Source organism: Heteronotia binoei, chromosome 3, assembly GCF_032191835.1.
Source record: "Heteronotia binoei isolate CCM8104 ecotype False Entrance Well chromosome 3, APGP_CSIRO_Hbin_v1, whole genome shotgun sequence".
Classification (NCBI taxonomy): domain Eukaryota; kingdom Metazoa; phylum Chordata; class Lepidosauria; order Squamata; family Gekkonidae; genus Heteronotia; species Heteronotia binoei.
Window position 1 is genome coordinate 149348657 of NC_083225.1, and position 9620 is coordinate 149358276.

Consider the following 9620-nt stretch of genomic DNA (forward strand, 5'->3'; position numbering starts at 1 on the left):
AGTCACTGCTCACTTCTTCTGATACAGCTAGGATGTGAGTCCATCTGTCCTATATATTGGAAAGTGGAGTGATTTTAGATGCTGAATGACATTAACAGGCAAATGACAATAGCAAGCATGATTGGATTAGGCGTGATATGCAGAGGGATAGTAGGCACAGAGACATCAGCAGTGGTTATGAGACAGAAAACCTAGGTCTCAATTCAGCCCAGGTGAACGGATTGTCTTGAGCTTCATTATCAGTTGCAATTCAGTACTCTCTTTTTCTAATCTTCCTTTGAAATTCCTTTGTAGAAGAACTGCTTAGGATTGGTTTTTCAAGCAAGAGAATGATATGGGGATAAATTAGATTTAAAAGCCTTCTTTGTAAACCTGCAGGCAGGGGCGGTGTCTCATTTCCACTTACATACAAAGTCTGCTAGCAATATTGTGTGCTGCGCTACAGTTTCTGTGTAGTGCTTTGAGAGACCATTTGCGTCTGAAAAGCAAGCTAAAAATATAATAAACAAACTGGTTCAAAACTGTTAACTTGGGTTCATAACAATGGGGAGGTTACACTGATGAAAACATAGCTTCTGAAAATAATGTTCTCTTCACCTGACAGAGCATCCGGTGGTTTTTCTTTTTGGAAACCAGCTTCATACTCCCTGTAGACAATTTTGTTGAATAGAGAGCCTGAATTTGGTAATCTGAAACAGAAAGGATTTTTGTCAGGTAAAATCACTTCTATGGGAGAGGAAAAAGGATGTACACAAATTCTATGATATACTGTAAATAAATTGTTCAAATTAGACAAAGGTGCAGAAATTAATTTGTATATTTTATTCCTGTTGACATTTCATAGCCCTTCTAAGACTATGGGCGATTTCCCACACAGCTTACCGAGGAGCGAAGTCCCTCCTCACCGCGCAGCGTCTGCTCGGATTTCCCACCAACTGCTCCGCGGATTCAGGAAGTGCCGCACCTTTTGTGTTGCTAACGTAAACTAGGGTTTTAGCGATTTCCATTTAAGACGCAAAAGGTGCGGCACTTCCTGAATCCGCGGAGCAGTTGGTGGGAAATCCGAGCAGACGCTGCGCGGTGAGGAGGGACTTCGCTCCTCGGTAAGCTGTGTGGGAAATCGCCCTATATTTTAGAATTTGCCATTTTACAGTCTGATCTTTGGTCTTGGTTGGATTCAGTCAGGAATGGAACAACAGAAAGAAGCATAGCAAATTGCCACAACACAACTAAGTTTTATTCCAAAACCATACAGGTTAGAAACTTGCTGTGTTTTAAAATGAAAGCTGATAATCTCATGATCTGGGAGGAGGAACCAAGATCTGGATATTAGATTTATGACTGCAACCCTGGTGCGACGGACTACACTTTTTAAAGAGACTTAAAAGTGCTATGCCAACAGCAAAAGGACTGTGGTGGGTTAATTTTTCACAGAGCCATAGGCTGCTCTAAGCAAGCTGATTGGTTGATATGAGCTGAGCTGAAAAAGCCTTGAGAGAGCTGGATGCTGAGGAGAATCAGCCAGATTCCTGCCTTAACTGAGACTATCTGAAAAATAGCCCTGACAGAAATAGGATTTTTGAACTCTCAAAGTCAGATTTCAGCTTTGAGTGGACACAATCTGAATTCAGCATTAGCTAAGAGCAGTTTGTGCGGAGAGTTTGGCAAGAAATTTGGCCAATTCATGGCAAAAGAAAGATCTTCTAGAGAAAGAAGAAGATTCCCTACCCAGTAAAACAGGAAGAGTTATCTCTAAAGAGTACTGAGGTCACTGGTCTGGTATGATTAAGATTCTGCCTTTGAGAGACCTTATAAGTCAGTAAAAAAAAAGAAGAGTACTGGTGTTTCAAAGTGAAGGGGTTTGGGTACTGGAAAGAGGGTAGCAGCCTTCTGTAGGGCTGCCACACTCCCGCCAGGTTGGGATGTGTGTTGGGATGTAGTGGCACCCTGGCTGCGTGCCTGGTGGCTTCACAGAGAAGAAGAGGGTTACACTTCTGTGGCTGACACTCCATATCATACACTTTCTGCATAGCAGTATTCTGTAGTCCAAAACCAGAGCAGGCCGCCAGAGGGATCCCCACCCCCAAAGAGCCCTGTTGTCACGTGATGTGCCCTGCGTGATGACGTCACTTCTGGGTACGTTATCGCACAAGGAGTCCCCTGCCACAATGGCAGAGGGACTTGGCAAACCTAGCCTTCTGGGCACCAAAGACTCAGTGGTTACTCAAATTACTTGCATGTTTGGAAGCACTGGAACAAAAGCCTTTCAAAGTAACAGAAGAATTTAAGAACCTCTTGTTAGCTGTTATATAAGAACAAAAGTATGTGCTGCTTGTACTAGTTTAACGACAGTAGTTTCAGCCCCTGATTTCTCCCGGCCTTTCCCTTTGATGTTAAAGAAAACCTTCCCTATGGGGATCATTCTCCATAGGGAATAATAGAGTGCCCAGTAGATATTTCCTTCCCCCCCTCTGGCTTTCTAAAGCGGGGAGGGGGGAGGGCCTTCAAATCAGGGAATCCCCTGCCCCCACCTGGGGATTGGCAACCCTCTCTCTCTCACACACACACACTCTTACTGGATCTGGTTCCCCCACAACAACATCTGAAAAGTACAGGGGTTACAAGCTGCTCTTTTACACACACTCTTACTTGCTCTGAAAATGAAAGCAAAACAAATGGAAGGGCTGTGCTCTGACGAAGCTACTGCTGACCTTTCCCCATGAAGTGTTTCCTGTTTCTTGCTTCCTGCTCAACTTTAAAGGCACACAAACACACACACGCATTTTAAAATGGGACCTGTTTTCAGGTTTCCAAATCTGCCAGAGCTCTAGAGGTACATGGTGGCTTTGGGGGAAGCCTGTAAAACCTGGGGATTCCCCACTGGGCCCTGGGGATTGGGAAGCCTACCAGTGGCTTCACAGAAGAGAAGAGGGTTACACTTCTGTGGCTGACACTCCATATCATATACTCTCTGCATAGCAGTATTTTGTAGTCCAAAATACTCATAATTTGAGATTTCCTCCTCCCTTTTCATGAAGATATTAAACTTGGACCATTATAGCTATTCAGAGGGGAGGTTAGAGGATCACTCTCGGTAGCAGAGAACCCTTTCCTGTGCATTATAGAACTCTGTTGCAAAACACGTTACCAGTAGGCTTGCCAATCCCCAGGTCCCAGCAAGGGTTCTCCTACTTTCCTAGACTCTTTCCTAATATGTAGGGCTTTTTTGTAGCAGGTGCTCCTTTGCATATCAGGCCACACACCCCTAATGTAGCCAGTCCTCCTGGAGCTTACAGGCTCTTAGTACAGGGCCTACTGCAAGCTCCAGGAGGATTGGCTACAACAGGAGTGTGTGGCGTAACATGCAAAGGAGTTCCCGCTACAAAAAAGCCCTACATATTACATTTAACATGTGGTTGCTATGGGGACTTGCAGCCATATGGCTGCTGTGAGATCTCTGTGCTAATTTAATTCTAAAATGCTGTGTGTGGTGTGTGTGTATGTCAAATACCATCAAATTGCATCCGATTTATGGCAACCCTATGAATTAATGTTCTCCCAAACATCCTGTTGTTAGCTGCTATTCTCAGGTATTGCAAACTGAAGGCCATGGCTTTTGTTATTGAATCAATCCATCTCATGTTGAGTCTTCCTCTTTTCCTGCTGCCCTCAACTTTTCTTAGCATTATTGTCTTTTCCAGTGATTTGGCTTCTCATAATGGGGCCAAAATACAATAGCCTCAGTTGAGCCATTTTAGCTTCTAAGTAGTGTTCAGGCTTGATTTGGTCCAAGACCCATTTGTCTTATTAGCAGTCCATGATATCTGTAAAACTTTGCTACAACATCACATTTCAAACGAATGAACATACTATCAACTTTCTTCAATGTCCAACTTTCACACCCATACTATAACATGAATTAACTTGATCTTGGTCGAAAATGCTGCAGAGGCCCAATTCAGATTAGCACCACAGTGTAAGGGAGGAGGGGCTCTAGACTTTAAGACATTCCACTTTTCTGACCCATTTTGCTCCAGGAGGTGATTTGCCTCATTAGGGGAGCTACACATACATTGAATGCTTCCATGTGCAGCCCCTTAGGGCCATCTCAGGTAGGGTTGCCAATTCCCTCCACCGCTGCAGTGGGGGATGCAATGACATCATCCGGAAGTGGTATCATCACACTGGCAGCACCATGCTAGGGACGCTCTAGGACTAACAATAAAACTCTATTATACCATGATTCCTAAAGTGCCACACCAGAAACGCTCTAGGATTTGCGGTAAAACTCTATGGTGCCATAGAGTTTTTAGTGCGAGTACTAGAATGCCCCCAGTGTGACGTCCCTGGCACAATGACATTACTTCCGGGTGACATCATCACACTGGGTCAGTGCACACTGATGGGGCTCTTTGGAGGCAGGGATCCCCCTGGTGGCCTGTTCCCTGCCAGCAGGTTGGGGCCCTCCTGGGCAGGGATCCCCCGCCCCTGGCAGAAGCTTGGAAACCCTAATCTCAGGCTAGGAAAATGATGCAGTAGTGTTTTAGAATTGAGTTCCCACAGGACACCTGCATCAGGCATCTGGTTGCCAGTCCTGGTTGGGATCTCATGTTAAATATAACCTGTAGTCTCTGCCTAAACACCAACAATGTAATTATGTAGCCTCTCCCAACTGAATATGGAAAGTGCTATGTACATGAACCTCATTTACCATCTTCTCTGGGCAATGAATTCTGGGATCAGATTCTATAAACCGGAAAGTTTAGGAGTTTGCATGTGGGAAGAATCTCCCATCTTTCCTCCTTGATACAATAATCTCCTTCTCCAAAGCATTTGTGGAGTTCCTAAACCACAAAAGCTTTCACATCCATATTCAGGGCTTGAGTGTAAATTTTTCTGAGCCTAGTACAAACATGCTCACAAAAACAGTTCATTCCCAACTGATTTATACAATCTCATGAGTCATGAAATGAGCAGTCCCATTGTTATTCTGAAATGTAATAAATAGGTCATATCAAGTAAAAAGATTACAGCCTGGGCAGCTCCTCCCCAATAAAGTGCACCCATTTCATCATGCTTGGACCCTGAGTGGTGGATATAAGGTTGTCAAGTCCAATTCAAGAACTATCTGGGGACTTTGGGGGTGGAGCCAGGAGACACTGAGGTGCAGCCAGCAGCAAGGTTGTGACAAGCATGATTTAACCCCAAAGGGAGTTCTGGCCATCACATTTAAAGGGACCACACATCTTTTAAATGCCTTCCCTCTAGGCTTCCCAAATCCCCCACCTGGGCAAGGACCTCCGATTTGGAGCCTCCTCCCCCTGCTCGCCAAAAATCCAGAAAGCGGGGGGAATGGCGGCCCTTCCCACGCAGCCTAGATCCCAGCAGCTTCTCCTCTCCCCTTCCCACCGATCCCCGATGCTTCTCCTCCTCCCTTCCCTTCTCACCTCAGATTGCAGCAGCTTCTCCTTGCCCCTCCCCTTCCCACCCAGCTCCATAGCAGCAGCAGGAGCTTTCCCAGGCTGCTTCCAGCCCCGCCCCAAAGGACCATGTGCCTTTGCACCTCTGGAGGTGGTGAAAGGCTTCAACTTTCTGTGTCTGTGTCTTTGTTGCTGTGAAGAAGCTGGCTGGTGAGTAGAGAGGCCAATCCCCTACATCAGATTTGCAAGAAGGGGTGTGTGTGTGTGGAGGAGAGGGAAATGTCTTCATTATTCCCTATGTGGAGATCGTTTCTCATAGGGTATAATGGGGAATTGATCTGGAGGTTTTGGGGGCTCTGGGGGAGCTATTTTTTGAGGTAGAGGCACCAAACTTTCAGTATAGTATCTAGTGCCTCTCCCCAAAATACCCTCCAAGTTTCAAAACGATTGGACCAGGGGTCCAGTTCTATGAGCCCTAAAAGAAGGTGCCCCTATCCTTCATTATCTCCTATGGAAGAAAGACATTTTAAAAGGTGTGCTGTCCCTTTAAATGTGATGACCAGAACTCCCTTGGAGTCCAATTATGCTTGTCACACCCTTGTTCTGGCTCCGCCCCCAATGTCTCCTGGCTCCGCCCCCAAAGTCCCCAGATATTTCTTGAATTGGACTTGGCAACCCTACTTCCCTCCACTGGAAATAATGAAAGAGAGGGGGGGGGGGGTCCAATCTTTTTGAAACTTGGAGGACGTTTTGAGGAGAGGCACTGTATGCAATGCTGCAAATGTGGTGCCTCTACCTCAAATAACAGCCTCCACAGAAACCCAGACACCTGTGGATCAATTCTCCATTATACCCTATGGGAATAATGGAGTGCCCAGCAGACATTCCCTCATCATTGTCTGAAACTCTAAACCAGGGGTGTCGAACTCATTTGTTATGAGGGCCAAATCTGACATAAATGAGACGTTGAGGGGCCGGGCCATGTCGGGTTGGGCCAAGCCATATTGGGCTGGGCCATGTGTGTACCTATTTAAGATTAGGTAGCAGAGATATACATTTAATAAAGAACACAAACACAAATACATATTTTTTAAAAAAATTAAAACAAGCTTAAACTTTAGCGCTCATTGGTCTTAAAGGTGCTTTCTTTGTATTTCTCCCATGGGATTCAGGGAACTGGGCAAAGGAAGCTCTGGCTCTTTCCTTCCTTCCCCAGGGACTGGGGGGGGGGGAGCCTCAGTAAATAGAAGGAAGAAAGGTTGGCTCAGTAGCTCTACTGTACGACTGAGAGAGCCTAGCAAAGCATGCTATTCTTCCCCCCTTCCTCCCTAAGAGGGGAGTCTCAGCCAATGAAGAAAATAGAGGTTTTGCTCTGTAGCTCCTTTGCAATTGAGCAAACCTGGGAAAGCAAGCTATTACGCAGAAGGTAGCAAGAGAGAGGGAGAAGGAAGCAGATGACAGCCAGCTGCTCGGGGGGGCTGATAGGAGCCCTCTGGGGGCCTGATTCAGCCCCAGAACTGCATGTTCTGCTCTAAACACTACACCACACTGCTCTCTCTCACATAAACGTCATTCATCCTCAAAAAAAATTCCTCCTTGCATATATAACATAATACAGAATTCCTTCTTCCTAGTCCAGTGTATATTACTTTAGCAGTACTAAGAAGAAAAGGTATATAGACAGTAAAAAGGTATAAAACAACCTAATTAGAATATCAGAAGAAAATAGCCAAAATTCTTGTGATTTAAAGACATGCTCCACTTCTATTGAAATGAATGCTAAACTCCCACTGTCCTTGGTCAACATACTATTGTGTGCCACTCCTCCACCTTCATATACCCAGGAACTATATAAGCCCCAAAGTTTTATTACCTGGATTGTTCCTTGGATGGGGATCCATAGCTCCAACTGGTGACTTGCGCTGCTATGTAATGTTCTCGAAGCTGAGCTGCTTTCACAGTGGGAATCTTCAAATCCAACCAACCCAAGGCCAAGAATATCAAGAGAAGATGCTCACAGGAGTTTAGGAACATAGTACAAGCTCCCATGGATATTGTTCAGCTGGGAGACAGATGAGGTATATACAGTTCTTCCTGCTGCAGCTTGCAACTTCCCCAGGAAAAATATATCCTCTGTGGCTGGTGTTGCAAGGGAGAGTGGTGCTGGTGACGCCTAGGTCATTGCTCTTTTCCTCCTCCCCTCCCACTTTTGAGACGGTCACAGAAGAATCAGCTGCTGAATTTGCCTTGCTCCAGTCCTTTCCAGAGTTTTCTCTGAAGAGGGTCAAATGGTGCAAAGCATTTCCTCTCCTCTCTGCAAGGCACAGCAGGTGATTTAACTGGGCCATTGCCCACTAGAACATGTGGATCTGTTGAGGTCAAGAGGAATGCAAAGCCCACTTTGATAAAAGTTCTGGCCATTTCTCCTGTTGTTAAACTTGTATTCTCAAGTTGCTTTTTTATCCTCTCAACAGTGGTCTGTGACAGAAATTTACTAGTCTTCCTAGGGGTGTTATATTGAGTGGAAAGGTATCCACGTGCATGGGGTGTATTATTAATTGCACATTCATAAATAAAAAAATAAAAAAGAGATGCAGCATCACGAGACAGGATCACTCTAAACCTGACCACTTAAACGTATTTTTCTCTCACTTGCACAAAACTGAGCAAACAGTGTACCTTGTTTTATGTTTGGCAAGGATACTCTGTGTGGTTTGGCAGGGGCACAGTGTCAGATAAAGACTGACTTGGGACCCAGAATGGCCTGCAGGCAGCCAGGTGACTATCCCTGCAGGAACCCATCATCTCAGTCTTATGAAACAACTGATAACTTGCCATCGAGGAGCAAACAGAAGCTGAAGTTATGTCCATTGACTTCAACAAAGTTTCCACTTAAGATGTTCTTTGGTTATATACTGATGACCAAAGGAGAAATCAGCTTTCCAACAACGAACAGATGCAGTCACTGGAGCTTTGCACCTTAGCTTAGTTGTTGTTTTTAATTACTTAAGGAAGGGTTTTGCACATGGGTAGTTATTAAAGGATGTTGTACAGAACTCTTGGCATTATCAAATCATCTCTATGCTTCAACGTTTTTTTGCATGGGAGTTGTTGCATCAGTTGAAGACTAAGTCAGAGAATACTCTGTCTTAAAACTAAGTTCTGTCTTTGGAGCTGGGAGGCTGGTCTAATCTCCCACTGACCACTGCAGGAAGCCTACTCTGGTATGAACCTTCCTGTTTTTAAGAACCTTCCTGTTTTTAAGCGAACCCCTGTGCAAGATTCCATCTTGGGTAGAAGCAGTATTGTCACTCAGCCTTTCATATTAGATAAGATCTATACCAGACAAAGAACTGAGAAGTGTCTGCTTGTTTATAATTTTATTGGGTTTATTGTTTGAGTCTTCCTTGTCTCACTTTGAGAACTTTCAGCTACACCAGTTACAGGGGAAAATCAACTCTGGAAAAAAATCCAAGATGCTCATCTTATGAATCATACAGATAAGGAGGCAAACCTGATACCTTGTTCAAAGGCAAACCTTGTTCTATACGCATAACTATCAAAATAATCTTTAAAAATATTTGTTCTAAAAGAGGCAAGAATCCACAATGGCCTTTTTAAAAGGAAAAGTTGATTTCTGGTCCATTTTCCTTACATATGTAGTTTCTAAGATACTAGAAGAGTTGTCTCTACATGCTGTCTTCTTGGCACCATATTCAGAATAGCATACATCTTTTTTATTTCTCCATCCTCAACAATGTTCCTCTTTTTCTTTGGTATTGGTTTGTGTATTCCCAGGCTGAAGTGAACTAAGCAGAGTAGCCTTTAAAAGGCTCTGGAGTCCACACAAGGCTTTGTAGACCTTGCAGGAAGCCATCTATTTTATACCTGAGCCCTATTCTGCCACCAGTCTGTATAACAGAGGTGTTTCAAAACTTTAAAAACCAGATCGTCTCATTCATACTGAACAATCCACATGGGGAACTCAGTAAAAAAGTAATTTTTATTGGATCCTGCAATGTGGAAGCAGAATAATAAATGGATGTAGCACCGTTTGCACAAGATTTCCCGCAACATCTAGTGCTTCCCTCCCTCCATATAATGCCCAGAAATTAATTGCACAATATCCTGAGCAAGGGGAAACAACTGGGGATACAATATGTTTGACTTAGTGCCAGTGGCTACTATGGTCACCGCCTT

General features: G+C 44.4%; 1 protein-coding gene across 1 annotated transcript in view; it reads right to left on the reverse strand.

The window, feature by feature from the left end:
* F5 (coagulation factor V) overlaps positions 1-7577 on the reverse strand; it is a 53109-nt gene extending 45532 nt beyond the window's left edge. The window contains exons 1-2 of the mRNA XM_060234621.1: positions 7294-7577; positions 598-689 (exon numbers count right to left, since the gene is read on the reverse strand). Coding sequence (XP_060090604.1) covers positions 598-689; positions 7294-7469 — 268 coding nt within the window. The 5' untranslated portion in view covers positions 7470-7577. The remainder of the gene's footprint in view (positions 1-597; positions 690-7293) is intronic.
* Between the last annotated feature and the right edge of the window lie 2043 nt (positions 7578-9620).